Source organism: Botryllus schlosseri, chromosome 10 (assembly GCF_051294905.1).
Source record: "Botryllus schlosseri isolate E-star chromosome 10, Bs_hap1, whole genome shotgun sequence".
NCBI classification, from domain to species: Eukaryota; Metazoa; Chordata; class Ascidiacea; order Stolidobranchia; family Styelidae; genus Botryllus; species Botryllus schlosseri.
The window spans coordinates 1,017,744-1,044,953 of NC_137245.1; the positions used below are offsets into that span (position 1 = coordinate 1,017,744).

Sequence of the window (27,210 nt, forward strand, 5' to 3'; positions counted from 1 at the left end):
CGAAGAAAATTTCAAGAATAATTCAAACCTCTCATTAATTAGGGAGTCAATTCGTAAATTTAATTTGCCTATTGACGGCCGCCAACACATTCTAATCGACATGAGTGTCGACGGCCGCATAATGTTACTTCTACTGTTGCAGATTGCGCCTCGGTCTTGGCAAGTCAAGGCAATATGCCAATTCATATCGGCAAATTCTTCCTCCATGGAATGATTATAAATTATTAAATGATTAAAATATTAAATAAATACAGTCCATCCTCAAGATTACCGGACCACGACTGACCTATCGATCTCGCTTCCCATGGCATGCCGCCCTATCCTTGCCGCTATTTCTTTATCTATACTGTTTTCTTTACTTTCATTCAGTGTGCATGCCTCCTCTTTACATCGCCTAGGCCAGACCTGGGCAAAGTGCGGCCCGCGGGCCAAATGCGGCCCGCGAAGCTATTCTGTGCGGCCCGCCAAAGGTTGCTTGGAATTCAAAACATGAAACCTGCTTTTCGAATGACTAAAACCAAATCAAGTGAACAGGAAATTCGTTTACTTTGCATACATGGCATGCGTAATACAGATTCAAAATAAAGACAATATGGGAAAGTATGAGTAGCATTCGAAGTCAGAAGAAATGACTCTTTCGATATAGCTTAGTTCAAACCTTCCTTGTTGCCATTGTCACATTACGCATTATTATGTGTTTCAATTTGTTAAGTGATATGTGTTTCCAAATCCCTACTTCGTACGACCATTAAGTCAATCAGGGCTCGCGATTACTATATGACTCATCATATCTATCACACATCAACGATGAACGGAAGTGCTAAAAATGAAAGCCGAAAACTGAAATTCAAAGAAGGTTTAGGTTTATAATTTAGAGCACTAAATATTCGCATACTGGAGTCAGGGGTAAACCCGTCCTTTCAGTTTTTGCGGAGCATGTCGCCGAGATTAAAGATTTTAAATAATGAAAAACTCGGTCAAGAGAGGGCGAAATTCAAAAAAACTGCAAGCTTCGCTCAACATATAGCTTGTTTAAGCTGCGCACTGCTCGGAAGGCAGAGACCAAGAAAATAAACTTTGTGCTATTGCATATACATCTCAGTGCAGCGGTTCTCGAACTGGATGTCGTGAAGGCATCAGAAGGATGGCAAAAATCCAAAGTTTATTAAAAAAAAAATTCGCGCTTCGCGCGATATGGAACAGCTTATAGTTGTAGCTCTGCGTGTTGTCCGACTTTTATACTTCACAATTCTCTCTTCAACAGCCATAATCTTCCACAATGCCATCAAAGTATCCGTTGAGATTGCTAGCATTCTGATTTCTCTTTTTAAATATTCTGTGAAGGCGCAGATGCCTAAAAAGGTTTGAGAACCACTGTTTTATAGTCCTATAATAGAAGGACGGGGATAGGGAGTTTTAAAGAGAGCTAAAATGTATCATGTTTAATATTGTTTCGAATCATGACAGCAAATAGATCTTTTTAAATAGCCACTGCTTTCTCATTACCTAATATCCACACATTTACTGAGCAGCATTTATTAACAATGTAATTTAGAAATAAAATTAAAATACGCTGGAGAATAGTAAAAAATTTCACTCGGCCCTCCAACGTATTTATTCTTCTCATTTGGCCCGCGGAGGAAAATAATTGCCCACCCTTGGCCTAGGCCAAGGTGGGTGTTTGATTCTATAGACTAATCCAAGTCGCTTCGACATCTTCCTGTCTATTCATTGTATCGCATTTTTTGTGGTGTGTTGAACTGATAAAATTGCTAATAAACCAATGATGATGATATTACTATCGCTGAAGTCGTATCAGCTAGTGACGAATAGTAATATTGGGAACGGGAGAATAGCTTACTTTGAACAACAACAACAATATGTTTCAATTTCAACTGAAGTCAATTTTTGCATTTCAAAACGTGGGCCGCGTGTTGTTGACCCCTGAGATAGATCCACACAAAGTCCACACAAACTTGGAGCTTTTTGGGGCCACAACATTCAAACTGTATATCACTATTGTCGGCTACATTTATTATTACGTATTATTGCTTTGACATATATTCACATATCAAGGTTGTTATAATTGAGATGGTGTATAAATGATATCAAAAATAAGTTGACTGATTATTATTTCGGATATGGGGATCTCGGATTACTATTTGCAACATTTGCAATTGAAAAATTCCACAATGATGTGTGTCCCCAGAGATATGTTTTTTTATTTTATTTTGATGGGATATGTGCCGCGATAAATCCAACACTGAAGCGGGCTCTGTTACTGAGATTTACTCCAAAGAATCATCCGGTTTTATGTCTTGTGAAATTGCCGATATTTCCAAAGCATGGGATATGCAAGAACTTTTATTCTAAGTCATAACTTGCTTTGAGTTCCTGTTCCATACAACCATCAAACGTCTAATTCTCGACCAAATAATTCAGACCAATTGGCCCGAACAACAATCCCTTTTTTGTTGTGGGGCGAATTTAAAATTTTAGAGCAGTGGTTCTCAAACTTTTTTTAGACACTCCTATTTGATAGTGAAAAATTTCGCATCCCCTTATCGTGACATGACAAAATACTAAAGAGAGAAATCAGAATGTTAGCAATCCCAACGGCATTAATGGTTATGGCTATTGTTGAGAGTATTCTCCAATATGAAGTTAGGATAATATTCTGAGCAAACACCACGAGCAGGAGGTAAATCGAGCGGAGTGCGAAAAATGTTTCTGTTAACCGCGGCATCCCGCACCCCGTCGGATGCTTTCACGCCCCCTCCCCCACCTTGATAACCACTGATTTAGTGTAACAATGGTACAGTATGAAAACACTCGGGTAATTATAGCTAACATTTTATCATTGATAGACACAGACTGGCGTGTGCTCTTCACTGAAACAAACTTCAAATGCATATCATTACTACAACGCAAGTTATATGCCGTTATGTGATAGTTTTCAGCTTCATACATGTGTTATGCGCAGGTTTGGAGCTGAGATGTATGCCGGTAATATTGGAATTGTGACGAATTATACTTGAATATTTCTATGAGCATGTGTTCGTCAACTAAAAAAAGATCATGCATGTAAATGTCTATCATGCGGATCGAACCCAAGATGGGATTTTTGTAGCATTTTCGTGGAGGAATGAGACCCGCAAGAAGGCTTGACGTCGCATACGGCTCCTACAGCCGCAGTTGGTAATCCCTCATCAAGACAGATATACCCACAGATATGGTACAGAACGCACACGTATTGAAAACGCAAATCTGAATATACCCATATACTCGTAGGTTAAACAGAAGCAAAGCTACATGGTTGAGTTGCAACGATTTTCGTACACATTGATGACTTGTTAGATATCAACCAGTTCGCTCAATTGGGCAACAATTCGGCAGATCAGTCTGGAGAGAGATGGAGAAGATGTCGAAACATCATGTAAACTAATAGCAGCTCACGCGGTTAGGGTGCGAGCATAAAACCTTAACGATTGGAAAAATGATTCAACTTCTGTCGGCTTAACGCCTGCTGCTATCATTGATTACAATCAATCCAAGCGCGTGCGCGCACGTATAGCATATCATCATCGTCAACGGATATCATGTCATCGTCTATGACTAAATTGCCATCTGAACAATATCGGATGCAGTGATTCACAACTGTGCGAAGTATGCCGCATTGTGGAAAGCGTAGAGCACTCTATCCGATAAATTACAGCAAATCCCGAAAATGCCATAATCAAATGGAGTGCTTATTACCATGGTAGGACGGAAAGTACCGCTACCCATATTTCAGGACCGCTTCCCAAGTGTTGGAGGTTTATCTAGGCTCTTCCTCGCCAGCCAATCCGCGTGTTGCCTAGAAGCCTACGAAGTTGGCAGATATGGTTTCAAAATAAAGAATATCGGCAGGGTGTAAATGACCTTTGACCATTGTAGTCGACAAACACCGTGTATACCGCACACAACAATAGCTATCCATATTGTACATTTACAACGCGCTTGTACACTCTTACTTAAAAGAGTGTGTATTGACACTAAAAAAGTGACACACGAAAGAAGAATTTTCCTTAGTATTCAAAAACCCCGTTCTCGGGATGTCGATCGAATGCTTCACTGACCGACGAGCAATTCGTTTTCAGTGTGATTCAATTTTGACCCAATTTGAGCCAGTCATCATTGTCAATTGACGCTTTTCCATCGCTAGCTGAGTGAGCTAGCTCGGTTATTTTGCAGAAGTGAATGTTCTATTGATTGAAGGTGTAAGAATTTATATAAATCCTAGGTGCCTGCGCTCCTTCGTACATCATGTACAATTATTCCACTTTGTCAAGCATCACTCGTATTACAATTTTTCTGACTGGTACTGCGGTATAATTCTAAGGTACGTTATGTTTTTGAGCGTCACCTTTTGGGTGTGAGTACAAACTTTCAGCGATAAGAGTGTAGTATGCCGTTTCCATGACACTCTCCAAATGTCATTGACGTCAATCTATATCGCAGGGATGGTGTGAACGTGATACTCACGTCCGAGTTCTGTGCATTATGTTCGCGTCCACAAAAATTCCCTTCTACGGCCGCACGTTGGCCACCCCTCACATATAATCTTTGAAATCGGTTCGCGTTCACATAAGCCAGAATCTTTCGGGGGTTCGCACCATCCCGAGTGTCTCAGTCAGTGATGCCTATGACAATGAAAATAATATTATATTTGATAAATGCATGCGCTCACGTATAGAATATATCATCTGCGTGAAAGGATATCACGGACCGCCTATGACTAATACCTACCTATCATAAATCCGGCATTTTCATGACCTGACTACGGCCGATGCCGTAATAGACGAAGCTTGTAATTTAGACTTAGGAACCGTCATTCACGACTGCATAGGTTAGTTCCTCGTGTGCTGCATTAAATAGCTCCGGAGCGACGGTTTGACAATTTGAGGAAGTCATCTCGCAGTGGAAGCTGTATAATATTGCTGAGGATAATTAGTGTTGTTGAAGGTGTGTCTCGAGTAGCCGCATAAAAAGCTAGGAAGCACAGTATATCAAAACTGATATACATGGATAAGAACTAGATGTTAGCGAATGGAAAGTCAGGGGCTTGTTCCCGGTAAGCTACATTTGTGTTATAAGGAGTAATCAATATTTTCAGTGTAGTAGCCACATATTATGGTAGTCTGACTCCCTACCATGGTGCTGTTTGTTTGTTTTTTGTATTCATGGTGTTTGTCGACTGCTGTCATTCACACCAAGCCAATTTCCTTCATTTCTATTCCGTAGATGCCGACTTGTAGCACGTGCAGTGACGTCCCGAAAACTGCCGATATTCTTTTTTACCTTTAATGGCTCATACTGATAGTAATATAATGTAATATTGGGAAGCGAGTGGCGCAGTTGGTTAAGTGCCGGCGTTGCGACGCCAGTGGCAGTGGTTCGAATCCCGGTTCGGACCAACTACTATATGTCCGGAGGTTTCTGTGGGCGCCTCATAGCTGACATCATTGCAGTGTTTCCAAAGCCCAGAGTTAAGGTGAGCCGAGCCAGAAGTCGGCAGCAAAGTGCAAGATATGGGCGCATGAAAAACGAGCGAGGACAATGATGAAAGAGAGCGAGAGTGGAAGTCGTTCCAATCATTACGAAGACAAAGGACTGAAATTACTGAAGTCAATGTCGTGGCGCAAATTACCATATAGGCGATGAGCGCCACTGTGTATGTGTGAATAAAACAAACATAGAGAAATATTGACTGGTGCTAGGCACAATGATACGATTTCTAATAATCAGAGTCTTGAGATATGATTTTTAAGAATAACGAGATTATATTCTCATTGCCACTAAGAGCTAATTTTTCAACAAGAATTATAGTTTCGATATTATTGTGCAAAGCATAATTGGCATATTTCTGCAAAGTCCGACAACATTGTCCCGAAGTAGAATGAAGCAGATGGTAAAAAAATACCAAATTAATCTTTAATGGGATGTAGAACAGGCCATATTATTTGCTGTCGCATAGAAGATAAATATATAAACGTCCCATATCTTTCATACTGTTATGACGCCAAAATGAGTGATGCTCGATTGAACACACACTGTAATAAACGTTTCCTGTGATCGCGAATAAAAAAGTATGTGAAGTCACACTGTACTGATTAGAAAATCGCAGTATATGCCTTTCCGCCTGTGTAATATATTGATGTAACTGTCAATAATCATAGTACGCTTGGTATCATTAGATATATGTCACTCATGCGAATTGTTTTATCGTGATCTTGTAACAACTGGTTCCATACGTGCTCTGAAGCGACCAGAATAGACCGGAGTCCACTATCTTATAACTTAAGCAATTACGCAAGCTCACGGCATCGCTTCAACCCAGGAACAATTACACCCAAATCTCATACGTGGTCTCAACAGCAATAACAATTGCGCTGTCACTGCTCCGGAACATAAGCTCATGATCTCAGTCAGCGCGTTTCCGGACCAAGCACGTATCGGTGACGGATGCTAGTCATTTTAATATTCACAAGCGGAATAGTGTCATGTTTCAAGCACACCCTCGAGAATCAATATCATTTTCGACCATACTAAGGTTTATCTTCGTTTTAGTTCATGTTCCGTTTTTGCAGTAACTGTAATATAAGAAGTGTTGGTAACGTACAATGTAATGGATGTTGACGATTATTGTAAAATGGCGTTGTTCATTTTACCTTATTGGCTGAGATGCAACTTTTATTTTTGAAAGAGGCCACCTCCTGATAAAATTATACAAACTATGCACCAGATATACTTTTTGCTACCAATAATTTGGGTGCTTTTCAGATATTCATCTTCAACTTGACGTAATCTTGACAGAGTATAGTTGTAGGGGAGATGTGGTACCGATGGATCACTGGGACCGAAAATACTTGAAAAATTCTCCATGATAACTACATGATTACACTCCGTGAATCTGTCTACAGTTACATGCTGACAGAATCTTTCCTCACATGCAAAAATAATCGACCTGTGTGAGTTATGGGGTCTGTGACGAATGATTTACGTTTTAGGGGGTGTAAAGTAAATTTGGATCCACATTTGCATTTTTCTATATCACCTTTCAGACTAACAAACCTGCCATAATTTTTGATGTGAAGTAGACTATAGGGCTTGTATCAGGGTATATAATGGCACAAATTTTTTTAATCAATACCATCCTCGAGTGGACTATTTTCAAGTCAATTACAATATTTATAGGGTGGTACCATAACCAAATCAAGCAAAATAGATGGACTAACTAATCACTTAACAACTGAAACTCGCCTACATATATATAGGCTGTAAATCATAGGTACATGTGGTGTTTTATCGCTATTACGGAGTATTTGAAAGTCAAAATGTCGATTTGCCGGTAATATGTATGTGGCATTAATTTTGTAAGTTTCGGCGTAAATCAAAACATGATTTTATGCCAACATTTGAGTTGATATAATCCATTTTATTCTTGAAGGTCGCGACGAAACATTCTTCATTGGCTTGCTGTAGCTTAGCTTATAGTACACAACAAAACAAGTTAAGAAATTTGAGTTTTTGATCGTATGTCTCATAGGTCCCATGGTCGTGTGTCTTTGGACCCACCGGGTGGGGACCGATGACACGTTCGAGCAACAAATTTTAAACGTTTATAAATATTTTCTGGAAAAGAGGATATTCATTTAAATGTTCGCGATAGGTAGAGCTTGTGTCGAAGTGCTGAGACAGAAAAAGATCTGCTATTCTCGGCTGAAGATTTGAGGGCCAGAGATAATTTTGCAATTTTTGATCCATCGGTACCACATCTCCCCTACTTGTATTTGAGCAGGATTTACGGCGTTACTTCTTTCACTAGAGTAGCAGCGTGGACTGCCTTTTCCACCTCTGCATATGCAAATTTTATTCCAGGCTAAAACGTGATGTGAAGATTGCATATTACCCAGAGTGGTACCCAGTAAACGACCATATAACTCTTTATCAAAGACATTCGAAGCCGTGCGTGTGGACATGCGCCCGTTCCTGTTGCGAACGAAATTCGGAACTCACCTGCGTGTGGACGCACTTAATGGGTATGCATCCCGTTTTCTTGGAATAAAAGCATAACCTGCTTCTGTATTGTCAGTTGTGATTGTCAATATCGCATTAATATTCGACGTATAATAAATGCTATAGTAAAAGGAAAATGAAGAGCAGTGTTCGACAATACTTATTTCAATGCACTTTTCGACAATATTGTTGGGTGATCACCACTTCATAAATATAGCATTACCCTGAACGTCCGTACTCCAAATCCATTTTCTTTTAAAATGCCGATCGTATATCCAATATGTCGTAATGAATTTGCAATACAGGAATTCGTATTAGTTCCGTCGGAATTGAATTTCTTTACTCTTGTTTTAGTTATAGTTGTGGGTTGTTCAAGGTGGTTCAACTATTTCTAGTTGCGAGTTTTAAAAGTGAACAGTTTTGGTTAAACTTGTAGTTGCGAGTTTCGAAAATCGGGGTGTTCCAGTTTCTCAATTCAAATATTCAGTAGGCTATACTAGTTTCCCAAGTCTGTAACAGGCCAGTGTGCTATTCAGCGCATGGGTAACTACGCATAGTGCATATGCTGATGATAAAGGACTTGACATATTTTGACCATCATGTACCGTTTATCAGGTTTTTTATTTACGCTGCAAGGATTCCGGCTGTTTATGCAAAAACCAGACGACGATTTCCTGCATCCAGGAGAGGAGAGATTTTTGTTTATTCTCATGTTCGTCGGTGCGAGTTGTTGTCTCGGATTTTCCACTATATATCACGTCATTTTCAGCCATTCAGAGCCGTATTACAACGCTGCGTTGAGGTGGGATGATAGTGGTTATCAGGATTGCACCACAGCAAAGATACCGCTATTTGAGTTTGCCACCAAGGATATCTTGAATGAGACATAAACTAAATATGGGATCATTGTGTTGATATATTATTCTATTAAAATAATTGAATTACCGCTCGTGTTCCTAACATTAACACCCCTCGTTTCTTGCCTTTCAGAATTGACCTTTGTGGCATTGTGCTTGGAACTAATACCCCTTGGTATACATGGATTTATTATTCATTTTACTGCGAAAGAGGAATTCAGGTACGTATACTGGGGATTCATAGTTGGTTGCAAAAGCGTAGCCAGTCGAAATTAAGGGAGGGATTTGAAAAAAGGGAAGGATTTTGGATTTTTTCAAATCTATCAAGATGGCATCAACTTATTACGGTTTGGTGCATGCGGAATTTGGGGAGGGTTTTGATTTTTTTTAAATAATTTATTAAAATGGCACCAATTTATTAGGATTGTGTACATGCGTAACTGTCAAGGTATTGGGTTGTTTTTCAGATTTATCAAGATGGCATCAATTTATTAGGATTAATTAGGTCACATGCCTAAATGCCGATATTAATCTTCGCGCTGACGAACGTACGCGTACGATATATAACAGGGCTGATCTTAATGAATCGACTTTCACAAAGTCGTGGTTTTTAATCCGATTCCATGCCTTACATAGGAGTGCCATACTCGAATCGCTTCGCGGGCCGTATTCAAACCATTTGATCGATTGTGGGTCACACCCGTCAAATGATTTCAAAATGTTTACCGCCAAATCAATACCTTTGTTTTTAACTGGAATGTTTCATTATTAAACCCAAATGTACTAGACTAGTATATAGTATATTACGGATGAACTGTGGCACTATTCTAGTAAAAACGTCATTCGCAAATAACGGAAGTTGCAACAATACGAAAACAGTATTGACCGCTCATTCTGTGGCTCTAATGATGATATAAGCTGGAATATTTCTACATTCCCTTATTTGGTCGGTAAGCGGCGTTGCCCGTGCGCATGCGTTGTGGGAGATAGACTACCTGAGAATTAACTGCGTAAACGCAGACGTTGGAATTTTTTTCACTGTCATTAAATCATCATACGTTGCTCTCTTGACGCCGGTAACGTTTTGAGTCAGACGTTAGACAGCATTGCGTCTATAATCTCCATGCAAACATCATATTCCCCATGTATCCGACATACAATGGTTTAATATAGGCCTTCTTGGAATTCGGTGTCAATGTTAAAGATTTGTTTCTGATGGTTTGTTCCTAATTAGATGTGAAAAGTCAACGCTGCAGTCGCGCGGTTACAATATGGCCTGGGAACATATTTGGATTTTCCTGTCGGGAGGGATTATTTACGTCTTACTAAATATCTCATAATTTGTTATAAATGTCCTGAAATGTACAACCATTTTCCATTTGCCTAGAATTGCTTGGCGGGATGGATGAGCTCTTCTCGAGGGCCGTATGCTTGAAAACACTGCCCTATAACATGAAACGTATTCTAGCCCCTATTTTCTGTTACTTCTCCCTTGGATTGTGCATTTTGAAGTGAATGAAATTGGCGGATTCCTTAATAATTTGAGTGCCTTGAAAATCCTCATAGGATCTTGTTTCGGAAAACATGTCGGATTCCTGTCCGTTTTAAATCTGAAATCCAGATTCTGCACATCTCTAATATTCTCAAATCATGTTTCAGATAATTCTCATGACATTGATTGCAATATGCGGTATCGCGGCCCTATATTTGCTGACTACATGCTCCTCACTATTGCGAGAATGCATGGCAAAACAAAGAGCTAGTAAGTATACACCTTGCCATAAGCACTATTTTACAGAAACACGGTAGCCTATATAACTACTGTGGTGTTAATCACAGTGATTGCAAGTGCTGTGTTCACATTGACTTTCCCCGTGTACGCAATGGTATTCTACCGCGATGGATTTATGTTCGCGCTTCATGACGGGTGCCAACGATGGGGAATACTTGCCTTTGCTTTCGGAATTTCAGGTAGGCCAACCATATATCCTCCTTTAGGAGGATTTGTCCTCTTGTCTCAATAACCATGAATGATCCTCCGGAAATGCCCGAATGTCCATTTTTTCGCAGCCAGAGTTAGTTGCTTATACAGTCGATAAGACTTTTAGGAGAGAGGTTGTATTTATGTCCAAATATTAACTGCCCCAATCTAATAGGCTGAACTCCTGGTTTCAAAAGGTTTTCAAACAAATTGATCGACCAGTCCTACTCGATTGTTATTGCAAACATTCTTCGACGAGTTACATTTCATATTTTTAATCCGAAAAGAAGGACACTTTAAACAAATCCTAAAAGTATGATTACCAGACTAGAAAATTGCTGATTCTAAAATTTGTACTAGAAATCTTATTGTGTTTACTAAAAATATAGGTCATCTTTCCGATTCGACTCTCGGATTGCCCATTTCTTTCCGATATTTCTGTCATTTTCCCAGTCTTACTCCTAATGACCCACTTGTACGTCCGTATTACCGATTTCGCGTCTTTTGAAGCGTTTTCTCTCTACCGAAGCTATAAAGTGTTGCGGATTTCTGAAACGGAGGATATTTCGGTGTCCTGGGAGGACATTTTCCATTTCCTGAAAATTAAGGACAAATTCCCCCAAAGGAGGACATATGTTAATCCTAGAGTTACAGCAATGGCAAATTACTTCACGGTTACACCACTAAAGCCAACCTTATTACTTTGTAAGGATAAAAGTAAACTAAGATAACCCCCTGCTGTACAGCGATCCGCGATGGTTGTCACGCGGCAAACTGTAATCACCAGGCCTGTTTATTTTTGGAATTCTCAAAAAATAACAAAAATAGCTTATTTTTGGATGTTTTCAAATTTTATTTTTGGAGGATCTCCAAAATAAGAATTGAAGGTGTTTTGAGCCCTATTACTACTGAAAAAATCCACCAAAAGTATGTTATTATCATGTATTCAAGTCCTCCAACACATAGATATCATCAGTGATCTTGATCTAACTTTCCAATACATTCTTCACAAATTTAGTATTTGGCCTGGCGGATGCCTTCTAAAGAATATTATTCACTGCGAGACGCCCCCCCCCTTGATTTTCGAGATTTCGGCCTCGAACGTCGCAATTGTGGGAAACATCGAGGTTAGGCGTTAAAAAATGGAGGAATATCTAACTCTTCAAACTTTCCAATCTTCCAAGCCTTTGCTCCTGAAAAGCGGTCGTCAGTAATGCGCTTGAAACCTCATCCCATGCGTGCCTCATTGAACCTGACAGCCCAACACCCCAACACCCTCTGACCTTCCTTGTGGCGGTCCTCGTCCCAGTCCTCACCTGGACACAGGCGTTCGACCACGCGCATGAGCTCTTGCGGCTCCATGATCAGAACGTCAAGACCATGAAGCTTTGTGACGGTGGTGCTCAGCTATGTGCGAGCGTGACCATGCGATCGAGAACGATCAGATGGACCACAGCAGCGAAGTTGCACATGCCGGACTGTTTTCGTCCATAACATCAAGGAGTTTGGTACGGTTTCCAGTCAACCAAGAGGCCACCCTCTTCATTGACAATAAACGAGCGTCAACAAACTTGGGGCGCACGCTTTCCATCTACTCTGGATCAAGTTGTGTTGCCGTCTGAAGCATCAGCAGATGAGTCCCGTCATCGTGTGGACAAAGTGATTGTGACAGAGGTGGCTGTATATGATTTCGCCGTTCCCTTTGCCTCACTCAAACTGCCTTCCCGTCTTCTCTACGTGTCGCACTGTGAAACTTATAGGAGTACAACGGCTGAGGGGCGGGCAGGCAGGCAAGGTCAGCAGAAACGTGAAGTGGATTGAGTGCAAGTAGTTTTAGCGTTTCGGTGACCCCTTCCCTCACTTAGATGCTGTTTTGTGTGCTTTTATGAGTTTTCTGGTCGTTTACATCGCTCTGACTTGTTTATTTCACTGAAAAACATCATCCAAAAAAATCTTATTTTTGGATGTTTTCAAATCTTATTTTTGGAGAATCTCCAAAAATAAAATCCAATAACCAAAAATAAACAGGCCTGGTAATCACTAATCACGAGTATACAAGCTGAAGGAAGAAATTCCATTTTTAGTCTTTAAATACAAGGGCAATTTGAGGATTTCCTCTGCGGTGACACTAGCTCTCCAAAATAGCCTATTTGATGGATATGATTGACTATTTAAATAAGACAAAAGTAAGCAATGCCAGGGTTAAAATCTGTCATGATCAACTGACGAAATGAGAGTGAAGCAAGAAAAAATAAAAACGTGCTCGTTGTGAGTAGGGACATAGAATTATCACATGTTCTCTCATTTCTCCGAAACGTAAACAGGGAATTGGTTCCATTGCATATTAAACATCTTAAATGTTTTCATGTAAAAACAAACAATTATATTCTAACACTACTCACAGAAAACTATACAGGACAAGAACCTATATTACTTTAAATCTCCACCAAAAGAAGGAGCCTAGCGACATTCGTAATTATGGTCAAATGTAGCCAGTGTAGAATGAGATTGCTCTCGCCAAATTATGATGAAACCACTGCAATATACTTCGTGTATTATGCTATCTAAATATATTTGGTACATTCCACCCAATGTGTAGTGTAATTAGTTATTTCGCGTAAATCGAGAATATGGATCTTGAAATTTTTGAAAGTGAACACTATTCTATTAACTGACAAATGTATTCGATAAATCGAATGAATATACTTTGTGAAGCTCCATACTTAAATACTGTTCAGATCTTCATTTATAACTCTTGAATGATCGAGTAGAAATTCACGAAGTCGCTTCTAGTTGAGTAGAAACGCTGTCTAATTTGACATTTAGAATGTGTTGTATATTGCAGCGGTCGTCATCTATTGCTCAAAGATACCAGAAAGCCTTTATTCAGGTCGTTACGATTACCTTGTAAGTATATGGACAACAACTGATTTGAAGATTACATCAGTGTTGGGATGACTCGAGTCATGACTTGACTCGAGTCATGACTTGACTCGAGTCACCTTTTTCGTATGACTTGACTTGACTCGGCGTATCAGAAATGTGGATTGACTCGTGAATCGACGCGAAATTCACGACTCAGTCTCAAGTCATCAAGCAATCGCTGTCGATAAAAATCACTGTATCTTGCAATCGAATTGGTCGCGACACGCTGGTTTAACCTGTGAAAGCGACCAATTATTCAATGATCGTGCGTTTTACTGCGCCTCGATTGTTCTCTCACAAATAAATTGACCGCTTACGAAGTGATCGAAGCTTACAGCTTACGTTGCCGTAAACTAGTATAGTATAGTAAAGTATTATAATAGAAAATGTCTATTACTGTTCTCTGTACCTGAACCAAACCTCTTGTTTTATTGAAATTAAATTCGAAGATAGTTTATATAGTCCTCGACCATTGATTGGCGCAGGCTCGAATTGTATCATATCCATTTGTAAATGGATGATGTATTGCATCTTATCAATTCGTTTATCTATGCTCTATTTTGGCTGGTAACTATAAACTGACGCTATGCAATTATACTTGCGTAGTTTAGCATTTCTGCGTATATTTAAGAGACACAGCGCCGTCTTACGTGTATATTTAACTTCATATTCGTTCATCGGTTCAAAATCAATGACCAGTCAATCCGTGTTTCGGACAGCTAGCAAAATGCAATGGCATAGGCATGCCTCATACTTCGAAAAGGCAACTTGACTCGAGTCACTTCAAAAAATCGAGTGACTTGACTTGACTCGAGTCACCTTCGAAAATCGATTGACTTGACTTGACTCGAGTCAAAATGTGCAATGACACGAAAATACTCTCATAATGTACAAATATATATATTACAGATCGGAAGTCACGCAATTTTCCACGTGTTGTCCGCCTCGTGTTTGTGGATAACCATGTACAATTGCATGGCACTGCAGGAGCGAAGATTTGAAATCGGCGAAATCTGCCCTAAATATTAGCAACAAATAGTTTCAAATTATAGTGTAATTAGCGACTACATATCTCAGGTTTTATAAGATATGTAAGACCGTGTCCATCTGCTTTGCGTACCAGAATTATGCGATCTTGGAATATTAGATGAGCTGACCAGTGACTATAGCACATAGACGGGCAAAGTGCAACCCTAAACAGAATTTCGCTCGACTCGCGAAAAGCAGAAGAATCGCTATGGAAATATTTATAACATACATTGTAAAGATGGAATTACTGCAACGACTTGATTCAGCGTTTTCTTCTTCTATTTCACTAAAATATTGACGAGTTATAATCTAAGTACAGTTTTGATTGCTGGCGAAATAGCCCCGCATCGAGGGCCAGGCATCATGGAAAGTTTCGGTTGTTAAGCACCACAGAAAGTCAAAACAGTGATGACTTAGAATCGACACAATCGATTTTCCTTACTACAGTCTTAGCGAAAGGAGTGTATATTTTTACCCGTGTACCACCCCTGATATCACGGGTCTTATACAGCCATGGCAAACGAAACCGGAACCCAACTCAGACTTATACCGCGCTAAAAATCGAGTAAAACATTGTAATCCAACATATGCATGTATGTAGGAACATATGAAGGTATACACGTACGCAAGTAGGAGTTATGACCGCGATATAATTCTGAGTTGACTTCTGTATTCGTGTATCACCCTTTTGGCCATATGGGTGTGACAACACACTATTTCCACTGGGAGTGTAGTCGTTATCAAATGGATAACCTGAATGACACGTGTGCGCTATCATGAAATCAATAGTTGTATCCCTCTCTTCGACCAGTGTATAATCAAGATTGCGTTCGGACTTATGATCCTAAATTTACTAAAGTGTGGTCCTCGAATGGATTGAGATGCTGAATGCGGCTTACGAGATGAACCGTTATCCCGTCCCGGGTCTCGAGCCATAAATTGGTCAAAAGAGTTCCATTACAATGACTCGCGTAGTAATGCGAGAGCTGTCGACTTGCGCGGTTCAGAAAATCTAGCAGCGTGCATACTTCGCGCTGCTTGTGCGAGAAGATTAAATAATCCATTGACCATATATCACTGAATAGAAGAAGTAAACGTAAAGATAGACCCTGAAGACGCTGATTTCTAAACGCGCTGGAATCCGATATCTGTTTCTCGGCTTGACAAACTCGCTCCCGGAAAGACTTGTATTTGCGGCCGGATGAGGTAAAGATGTAATTGTACTAAACACTAAGCACAGAGGTTCTCAACCTTTTAGACTGCGCGACATCCTCTATATGGGTATAATTGTTTGTTCCCTCCTATAGCACTTCGAGTACCCTGTGCGGCGAATAGTGCAGTGGTACGTTGTTTAGCTGCAACAGAAGTGGGTCGCGGGTTGGAAGTCGACTGCAGAATTACGTAATAAGCGTTGAAGATTTATCTGGGCTCCTCCTCACCATCTGCAAAAGCGTTGTCTCAGTAGTATATTTCATGTCTTTTGTCCCGAAAGTTTCAACAGTGGCCTGCTAAAACAGGTCTAACGTTGAAAAAGTCTAAGTCCATTTTTCCAGATTAGGACACGTCATGGGCTGCTAGGTATAATCGGTAACTGCTAGATTGCGAAACGGTAGTTTCAAACGTTATAGGCGACCATACTTACTGTGATGAAATATTTGATATAGGCGATAATGCGATGTGAATGGTCCGACGCAACCCGGTATCTAAATTGTATTCAGCGATACTTTCGTTAAAACATACTTGTCACTCCACGGTCCATATCTACTGTGCGCGAAGTGCAACGAAGATTATGGGTGTTACATAGCTTTTATGAAAATTAAATGTTGGTACTACGTGAGAACGGCCCCGAAATTCCTTAGGCCATCTTTAGTATTGGAGGATTAGACTACTTCTAATTGACAAACTGAAAATAGCGAAAAGTAAGTAAGTAGTTTACAAAATATTACGAAGTAGAAGTAGCGAAAAAAAGATATACTTGAGTAAGTACCAGAAGTAGAAGAAAAGTAATTGAGTACTCCGAAAAAGTAGAAGTACTTCGTTACTGACCACCTCTGCCTGTTTCTCGTTTTGATGTTACATGTTGATTTTGAAAGTTGCTGATATTTTGTGAATGAAATTCTACATGCTTAGTCAGTCGATGGAGACTAAACTCGCTCGCCCCATTATATTCCCCTGATTATATCAACGTTGAGCATAAATTGTCGTGCCTCCGAAATTATCATCAAATCCTGTTTGAAATTGAAGGTTGAAGGAAATTAATAGTAGTGCGCATATACCTTGATTCCTTAGTAGACAAGACCAAATTTATGAAAGAGTTTATCACTGTCCTGTTGCTCGGCAAGCATCCCTCGACCTCGTGGCACGTGATTTCGTATGCCCGTATCAAAAGCAGGGTACATCTCAAAGATTGTTTGGGCGTATTAAACAGCATATCCCCTAATTGATTCGGTCAAAAACATGCGCAAATGATCGCACTGAGCTCGCACGTCAGTGCAAATTTGCTGCCAAAACAGACAAGCTATGACGATTACCAAGCATATGCTTCGTCAATTGGTCAGCATCTGAGTGAAAACCTCGCCTGTGCACAGCACTATAATGACAATATGTTTACTGTCATTGCGCGCGGCAGATCTTCGTTTCATTTAAAAGTGTTGGAGTCTACTTTTATTCAGTTGAGCAAACCAATTTCATGCAGACAAAAGGATTTCCTCTACACAGCGGTCTCAAACACGCGGCCCGCGGGCCGCATGAGGCCCGCAAAAGCATTTTGTGCGGCCCGCTACGACATTTTAGATTTTTATTAATTTGACACATATATCTTTTCAGGTTATTAAGTGAAAATTCCCTCTTAAATAGCTCCGAAAGCCTTAAACTATTCATCAAACTTCACTATCACGTTAATTGCAAACGCTACCATGCAGTGGAAGATTCACTATTTCCAATTCATGATGACAAAACCTGACCCTTAATCTAAGCTTAGACGATTCGTGACTGAAATTTGTGAGTTGGACTTGGACGCGACCTTTCTTAGAATTACTCAGACTCGGGCTAACTCGATGGCAAAATGAAAATGACTCGAGTGGACTTGGAGTGACTCGGGATGCCGTAAATTTGTTAGAACCATGGACGCAACAAACTAGTTGCGTATCAGGGGAAAAGTAATAGATCATAAGGTCGCAACTTGGTATTTCGCTAACTAAGCAAGTAGTTATGGCAACCATTGGTAATCTGTTAGTTACATCTTTGGTCGCTAAACCATGTTATCAAGGCCACTTAAAGGTACCGAGTACCGTAGTGGTACGTGCCTACGATGTAACAGCATGGACCGTTCGGCGTTCCGACATTTCAATCACTAGGACACAGTCAATATATATTATATTTATATTATATTTATATTTTTTTCTTCTCCTATATTTGAAGATATTTGGCCATGAGATTAATAGCCTACTTATCAGCAGTAGGCCTACACCCGAATCCTGGATCGGAATTACAATGCTCAACTGAAAAATGTTTTGATATCAGATCAGTCTCCATCATCAATCTGTTAGATTCAAAATATTCACAGTAGCTGAAAATTATAACCCGATATCTTTTATGATGGCATCATACATTTGTCCACACATATGGTGTCTATATCTTATAGTTAATTTATATCAAGTACAACAACAATTCCATTCAAATAGTTATAAATGTGATGATTCTTTTCGTGCCAGGCCTAAATTGATACAAGAGTAAATCACATTTTGACGATGTGTGTTTACTGTCAGTCTGCCGGATCGGCTCACTTTCCATAGGACAATTCATTCCCGCCAAATAAGACCTACTTGAAAAGATTTAGTATACCCCTATAAATGCTGCGGCACTGAACTGAATGATCCTAACGGTCGCAAGTGACACCGGCACAATTCCGTTTACTCATAATCGTGAATATAGCTCGACTCAATCTTATATAATTAGGTGTATATTTTCAATTTTCATGAAGGTTACTAAAATCAAGATAACTATGGACACATAATCGCGCGAAACAATTGATGAAAGTAAGTCAATCTGCCGCGAAATAATGAAAAATACGACAATGTGAACGGGCATGGTCCTTTTCGTCGACTCTGGCTACGCCTAAGCGTCAAATCGATTGTTTTTTCGGTCATCAACATCCCAAATTTGGCTTTCGGGCTAATCAAACTGTTGGTTGACCTTACAAGTTCACAATAAATTACGTCGGCAATTCATATTTTGATAATACAACTAATTTCGGCAATTACTGTGCGGGCCTCACGACACAAATACTGCTCGCATGCGGCGGTTGGCCATCAGGGCTATGGAGTCGGTAAATTTTACTACCGACTCCGACTCCGATTCTTTAAACACGCCGACCCCATCTCTGGCTCAGACTCCGACTATCCCCCTTGCAAAACCCCGACTCCGACTCCCACTCCGACTCCAATACTAACACAAATTTACTTCGAAAATTATGTGCCACGGTGATGGTCTATTTACTTTCATATAACCATTTAACATATGCTAACAAATTATTTACAATGACATGCAAAATTGTTTCATTTTGGACAGCTAGAAATGTTTTATCTGTTTTCATAACATAGACCAGCCACGGCTAATATGTGTGAATCATTCAAACATGATATATTTCCCACCCTGCATAATTACAATGTGGATAAAACCATAGAAGTATAGCTCTTGTATGTGAGTCCGCAACTAATACAGATATCTACAAATTTTGTCTCTAAACACCATACCGCCGACAAGCACACACTCTCTCACTACTAATAAACGGTGGTCAGAAACGAGATTTAGGGCGTATTCAAATAGCATAGTTGTTTTAGTATGTATAAATTATTATATACAAATACCTACATGCACGTAATCAATTACACTGGTCTACACGATTTTCGCGCCAGGACTTCTTTGGGTCAATTACACCTAATTTGGGGGCGCTGAATACGAATGTGACGTTATTTTTGCTCTATCGCATCATGTTGAATATTTCTACTTTTTCGAGGGAATCAAGTAGATTTGGGCTACTTACAGTACTTACTGAAGTGGTATTGTTTTACAACTTCTTCAACATCTACCTGAACAGTATTCTGGATTAACTAATTACATTTGCAATTAGGTTTTGCTAAAATAGAAAGTAGTTCAGGATAATATTCCACCACTATCATGAGTTAAATTGTCGTAAGAAACGCGCGAAAAAAACTCTGAATCACGGTAACCGGATATATTTTTCAAAGATTCTACCCAAAAGCGTAAGCTGTTTGCATTTAGAACTGGCATTTAATCCTGCAAAACACTAGGAAAAGGCATCGAAACATCAATAAAAATTAACTAATGCTCATCTCTGGCTATCTCCAGCATAGAACACATGGTATTTGGTGTAGCGTACAAAATGTCCTATGTCGAGACGGATCGACTGACCTAGAACCGATGCATATTTATTTTTATTATGAAGTAACACGCACTTCAGGTTTCGTGTCCTGTCCATTCACATGGCTGTCTCTAATAGACAATGCAAAAGAAGCCCTTTATATCACCGCAATATACCAAAAGAAATAAAGCGGAAGCGGAAGCAGCTTTCCTCGATTCCGATAAAATGTAACAGAATATGAAAAACGGAGAAAAAGAATTAGCATGATATGTACTGGCGTAGATTAAATATGATAAAAAGTATTTCAAGTTATCATGATAATCCATCTTTTCTTTGGAAAAGGAGATATCCTGTTTCTTCTAATGTTTCGAAATAAGCTTAGAGGACCACATATTTAGGTCATGTACCGGAGTGAACAATTCTCTTCTACATAATATACCAACAATATAATATAACAATGTAATGTTTGTTGTTTGCAAACTTTTACGTTATATATGAGAGAGTAGTGCGCTTTCAAAAAATGCATTGACCATTTGCAGGACAGATGTATAAAGATATATAACGTAGGGAACTAAATAAGGTACGGAACTACTAATCACTATCTTCAAAAGAAGTGTAGTAGGCCCTATATAAAGATGATGACTGCTACCGACTAAAATTAGTTGCAACCATGTATAAATTTATTGGTTGAAAAGAGGTGTTGATCGAAAGAAGATAGAGAACCAATGGATTCAAGTTCACCGAAAAATCAGTTATTCTGTTCTACAACAAGCCAGGTTTCATCATTATATATAATTTCAATAACAATATTTGATTTGTTGCAGTTTTACGCTCACCGTAATGTCACTAACGCAAGCCAAAATTAGATTAATTTATTAAAATGAAAGAAAAAAACATAACTAAATAAATTGACGCGATAGAGAAATTCTGGGCACAGAATCGGATTCAGCAACCTAATATTAGCTTGGATCAATCATTAAAATTGTTGTTGCAAATTTTCTTTAATTTGTAGATCAGTGTAATTTTATGGGTCGATAAGAGCTTCTGATTGAACGAAGAAAAATAATTACTGGATTCAAGTTCATCGAAAACTCACTCATTCTGTACTACAGCAACCCAGGTTTCGCGATGGATGATTTTAATAACAATATTTGATCCGTTGCTGTTGTATGCCAACCGTGATGTCACTAACGAAAGCTGAAAATTGGTTAATTTACGGAAATGGGAAAAATTCATTCGGAAAAAAATTGGCGTGAGAGAGAAATTCTGAGCACAGAATCGGATTGAACAACCTTCAATTAACCTAAATCAATCATTAAAATTTTTGGCTCAAAATTATTTTCGAAATTTGTAGACCAGTGTTATTCATGGAATAGGGCTATTCTTGCACTAATTCTTAAGATTTGTCCGACCTTAGCAGCTGAGCTACTTACTTGGAATATTTTTTATTTCGTCCAGTGGGAAGCAGCGTTTGGTTATATTTGCAACAATTTACCAGAGGGGTTGACACTTACAAAACCGAACGAGTAAATTTAGTCTTTCACAGTATCATGGCATAATTCCTAAAATTGCACCAATTTTTGATTGCATCAGCAATTTGGCGTTCGTCACGAGAATGCATCTTCCAGTGTTTTTCCTCTATGCGACTGAATTGCAATTTGCAAATAATTTCCAATCAATATTGTTAATAATGGCAGTGATTGTTTGTGCATACAAATCCTATTTTATTTATTACTAATAATTTTGATAGGCCCGTGAAATCAGTTGTTTTCATAATAAAGAAGATGGAGTTGGAGTCGGAACCACGAGCATTTTCACAAACTCCGATCGCGAGTCCATTAAGGGAGAAATTAGCGAAACTCCGACTTCGATTCCATAGCCCTTTTGCGACCCCAACTATATAGAGACTATCCTAATGTTAGATTTCGATACCGGATGATATGAAAAATTCACTTATACTGTTGTACTTGTATAAGGAATGGAGAGCTCGGGTACATGACAATCTTCGTATATTCCATTTGAGTGACAATGCAATTTGCGGCAACTGATAATTGATTTTGCAGTGTCCTGTCCTTAATCTGAATAGGATGAAAGAGGCTCTTGCTGTTTCCTCGCTGGGGTAGCTTTGGAAATCTTACCCTTGGGATGAAAGAAGCTTCTGTATTGTGATTCCTATACCATTTGTATGAACTCTTCTCTGAAAAGGCTTCGTCAGAATTCCAACATTCAGTTTGGGGGACAATTCGACATCGTCCTCACTGCTTCTATGCATCGCGGAAGATTTAGCCATTGTATCTGCGATTTCATTGCACTCCACTGAAATGTTGTCTGGAATTCAAAGCATAGTCATGATGAAACGTCTGCGTTTCAAATCAACACACTGGACATTTATGTCTATAACAAGAATGTATTTAATATATGCGACCGGATATCTTGTAGGGATCTCAGACCATCGGATAAGATAACTCCATCATGGTTACTGCTGTTGCTTTTTTTAAATCCATTTGAGGATTTCCAATATAGCTACGACCGTACCGTAATTTGCGTTTTTCAATACTTTTTTGACGCACCCTCAGTTCAAACATATAACGTCCATGGTTCATATAATAATTTCATCTCATTAATGCAAGCTTTTGCATAGTGCTACTCAAGTATAGAAATGGAAGTATGGAATTAAATTCTACTCAATTACAAGTACAAGTAGTACATTTCGAAGAGATCCAAAACTACTTCCAGTGGAACAAGAAGTATTATTTGTCTTATGTGAAAACTATATACTCACGTTGGTAAGTAGTTTTACATTCCATTATAAATACGCTCTCATGGATCGTCTAATCCTGGAAACCGACATAAGCGGACGGTGTACAGATCTGCATGGGTGTGTGTTGCTCATCCCATGCCGGAGATATACATTTTCGAGAGCATAAGAATTGTATCACAACAAGTTCTTTGCTTTATAAATGTGGTGCTATGCCCTTTTCCCCCCAGTGAAGTATTTCAGAAAACGTCAAGGTAAGGTGCACTCCATGGAATACTGAAGCCAGTAGTTAAAATGACGATAAGAGATGCGGAGCGAATAATATGTAACGGATGCAATATTACCGCTTTGCGCAAGTAGGCGGGCAACAGAACATATAGTAGATCGGTTAATTCCAAACGTTGTGCTGAGCTCTAAATACTGTGATGAAAGTGTGCAGCCGGAAATTGCGTCCATGAACCAGGAAATCGTTACATAAATTGATCCATACTTTCTTGGAAACATATTGGTCACTCAATATATATTTTGAGCCGAGCATGACGATAATTCTGGACTCTCCGCGAAAACAGTCCGCGTATTCTCCGTTTTGGCCTCTCCTTCTTATTGGAGGAACATAATACTTCTACTTGAAAACTGTAAATAGAGAAAAGTAAGCAAGTCAGAAAATATGACGGAGTAGTAGTAGCGAAAAATTCCATTTACTTGGGTGAATACTGCAAACAGAGGAAAACTACTTGATCACTTTGAAATGTACCCAGTCAACAAAATGGGACCTGGTCGCCCGGCGTATCATTCGCATTCGATGTCAAAATGATGCTTCAAAAGGCACAATTTTGGCACTTCAGCCGCAGACTCATTAACCCTTTGTTGCCCTCCATTAGCCCTCTCGCTATTGCAGCTGACAACCACTATTAGCCCTATTGCTACCTGAATCATTGTTGCTTTCTGGCAGACATAAATGACCCTTATGTTGTAAGACATCACAATGTTACAATATGTTTTCATTATCATATTAGGTATAATAAAACCCACCAGGAGCATACATATAAAATACCGGTCAAATAAAGACACACGGTCGTATAAAATCCATAAAACGACATATTGATTTCAATCGAGATACAGAGGGATCTTCTTTCCGGGACAACTTTGCTACAACTATTCATGCTCTGGAATTGAAATACAGACAAAATCTGGTTTATCAAACAAGTCTGTAACTTGGCGGGAAGATCAGAATCAAGCAACGCGGAGCTACCATCAGCAGCCGACGCACTGTGTGGCACGCTAGAGCCCAATTGTGTATGATTTCTAACAAGTTTAGGCTTGGCGTAGTCTTATGATATCTGGGTAATTCCACTGGCGTCATATTCGTGCGATGGACTGTCATCCAGATATCTTTAGCAGTGATAATCCGCTGATCATGGCCTATGTCGCGGCAGGTTGAACCAATTCGTAGAGGACGATAGTTTATGAACTGCTGCCTTCGCCAACCCTGCATTCTTTCCAATTTACCGTCAGACTTATACTGATATTTGGGCGTATCGCTATCACTTCATGACTTCAGTCTCCATCGTAAAATAAAGGCGAAATATACAAACAAAATAACTCGTAGATTAACTGAAATAAGTATCACAAATTTTAATCAGAAATTATCACAAGATATAGTATTTGGCTGAACAGTTGAAATGCCAACCGTTTTAACGAACATCCATGATTGTAAATTCAGTCACAAATATTGCAGACAGAGAAAATAGATGGGTTGAGCATAGCCCATGTTTCGTTAATATATAGGCTATACATATACATTAAAGTAACAAATGATGTCAAATGCATAACCAAACCACGTCAAGATTCGGTGAGGGGTACCGTGACTCGTCCGCGGTTTACCATCAAAATATCAACGGACCGGTAGTACGCATTACGTTCAGAGCACTAATTACTTGACAAGTATCACGCTCTTCACTGCCGCCAATCTAACATTTCAGGCCACGTAAAAGTCAGAGTAACCATTCATATCAAGTCCTATTTTACAAGCCTAACGCAAACAAGCAATTAACGTGACTGAATAGCTATTCGAAACAACATTTGACTATCAACACACATCTAAGCAAAGCAAGCATGCTAAAAAATTCAATAATAACCCGAAATATCTCTTGCTTAACTTATCTCAACGAAGAGCTTCATTCATATTCCCTTCCAACGCTATAAACTCGGAAATACAATTCGCTGGTACGGACGGAAGATAATTCAAACTTAAAGTGTGAAGCGGTAAAAACATCCGATGACTTATGACATCACAATCGCTCCACGCTCAAGTGCTCACAAACCTGACAAAGCTAGGCAGAAGAAACGTCACGGTGAACCCGCGTGATAATCAAGCGCAATTTGATTGGTTAACGCTGACACCAATTTCTCTGGCCGACAGATGGAAAGGCGAACAATCGATCTTCTGAATGGGGCTGGGCAAAATCGAGTACCCGAGGGATTCGCTTCTGAATCACGAATTATGCTTCGAGTCGAGTAATCGAGTATCCCACATTATGACGCCATAACAAAATGTAACATGTCATAGTTCAAGTATTTACCTTTTATGCCACCACAAAGAATATAATTACTGCTATCCATCACATTGAAGATAGTTTTGTATTTTTCGACCATACTGATTTCATTGCACTTGGTGACAATGTTGCGAGGTGGTCATGACTTCGGAAATGTGCTATATCCAATATCCTTCGTAGCTCTGTACTATATATTTCGTGTGCTACAATACGACCAATCAAGGTGTCAAGGTTTCAACAGAGACAATTAGTATCGAAACTATAATTCTCGTTGATAAATTAACTGTCAGTGACGAAGAGCGTATGATTTCAGTACTCAAAAAAATCGTCTTTTACTACTCGACTCGAATCATTAAAACCAATACTCGATTCAGATTCGAGTACCCGAATCATTGTGCCCAGCCCTACTTATGAATTAGAGAGTGATCAGTTTTTGTCCATCAAAGGTGCCGCCCCAATCTAGTGTCAAAACGTGTGCGTTCACTTCTCTCCTGCACTGTCTAAACCTGGTTCGGCATTGAATATACACAGTTACACACTTTTGTTGACTGGGTAGAAGTACTTCGTTACTGACCGCATCTGCAAATATATGATAAGTAAAGAACGTGCGACATCAGGAATTTTATCGATTTTACATTGATGACGCAACTGCGAATTTGAAACAGATCTGAAGTAAATGAAAATGTGAAACCACAAAACTGTAATGTAGGCGCTAATTTTAATTTTGTTACTACTTTCCTCATCATAATTTTGCATGAACCATTTCCGTCATGGACGACTCTGAATAAATTTGACCATTGCAAATATTAACAGTGGGGATTACCACAACTGAGTACCTAAGTCATTACGCGTTCATGTGACTATAAATTATGGGGAATTCCAAATACTGTATGTGTCTTTCATGCTACCAGATGAAGATAATTTGGTATTTTACGACTACCTTTTGCATTGCACTTTCTGACAAATGCTTTGGATTGATTTCGGCTGCATATAATTTCAATTACCATTAACCTGCGTAGCCTTTTAGTTACCGTTTTGTATATTTTGATACGTCCAATTGAGGTTGCAAGGCTCGAAGAAAAGCATCGAAACTGCAATCCCAGTTAACAACATAACTCTTATTAGTTGAAAGAAGCATATGATTTCAGTACTCAAAAAATATCTTTCCAGTGGGTTCTTCAAGTATGGGTCGTCAATGGTATAAATGTGGGTAACGAACCGATTTCTGAATTCCCTGCAGAATAAATCTTAGCACTTCGCGCGATATCATGTGCTTGGTTTGTACCTGTACCACATCACTGCGTTGAATAGGCAATAAGCCATAGGCAATACCCAATAAGCGAGACGCGAAGAAAAGTCGTTACTACAATGGCGTGATACTGAAAATGTGACGACCTTTGTATCGCAGAAAATGGTTTCATGTCATGATTAGAGCCCGACCGATATTGGATTTCTGAGCCGATACCGATAAGACCGATATCCAGTACCTCCACCGATAACCCCGATATATTCAGCCGATATTCAAAAGATATGGAATGTAGCTCAAGGCCCATATTTAACACCTCAGAGCATTTATTTCAACAACTTTACAGCCATTGATATGCTTGAACATAAAAAAAAATGATCTGGGGGCGATAAAAATATATCAAAAGCACCAATCCAGC

General features: G+C 39.3%; 1 protein-coding gene across 1 annotated transcript; it reads left to right on the top strand.

Annotated features, from left to right (window-relative positions):
- Window positions 1-4,827: 4,827 nt before the first annotated feature.
- On the top strand, window positions 4,828-15,163 carry LOC145448601 (adiponectin receptor protein 1-like). Its single transcript, XM_080327017.1, has 8 exons — window positions 4,828-5,113; window positions 7,921-8,081; window positions 8,674-8,860; window positions 9,049-9,136; window positions 10,575-10,677; window positions 10,755-10,886; window positions 13,742-13,803; window positions 14,731-15,163. Exons 1-8 carry the CDS (start codon window positions 5,079-5,081, stop codon window positions 14,848-14,850), a joined length of 888 nt encoding a protein of 295 aa, XP_080183143.1. The 5' UTR covers window positions 4,828-5,078; the 3' UTR covers window positions 14,851-15,163.
- The last annotated feature ends 12,047 nt before the right edge of the window (window positions 15,164-27,210 follow it).

Bases quoted from the DNA above. Each gene is read 5' to 3' on its own strand.
- LOC145448601 (XM_080327017.1), top strand. From the start codon at position 5,079: ATGTTAGCGAATGGAAAGTCAGGGGCTTGTTCCCG. The intron at 9,137-10,574 runs GTACGTATACTG...ATCATGTTTCAG, and splicing joins ACTGCGAAAGAGGAATTCAG to ATAATTCTCATGACATTGAT. The intron at 13,804-14,730 runs GTAAGTATATGG...TATATATTACAG, and splicing joins CAGGTCGTTACGATTACCTT to ATCGGAAGTCACGCAATTTT.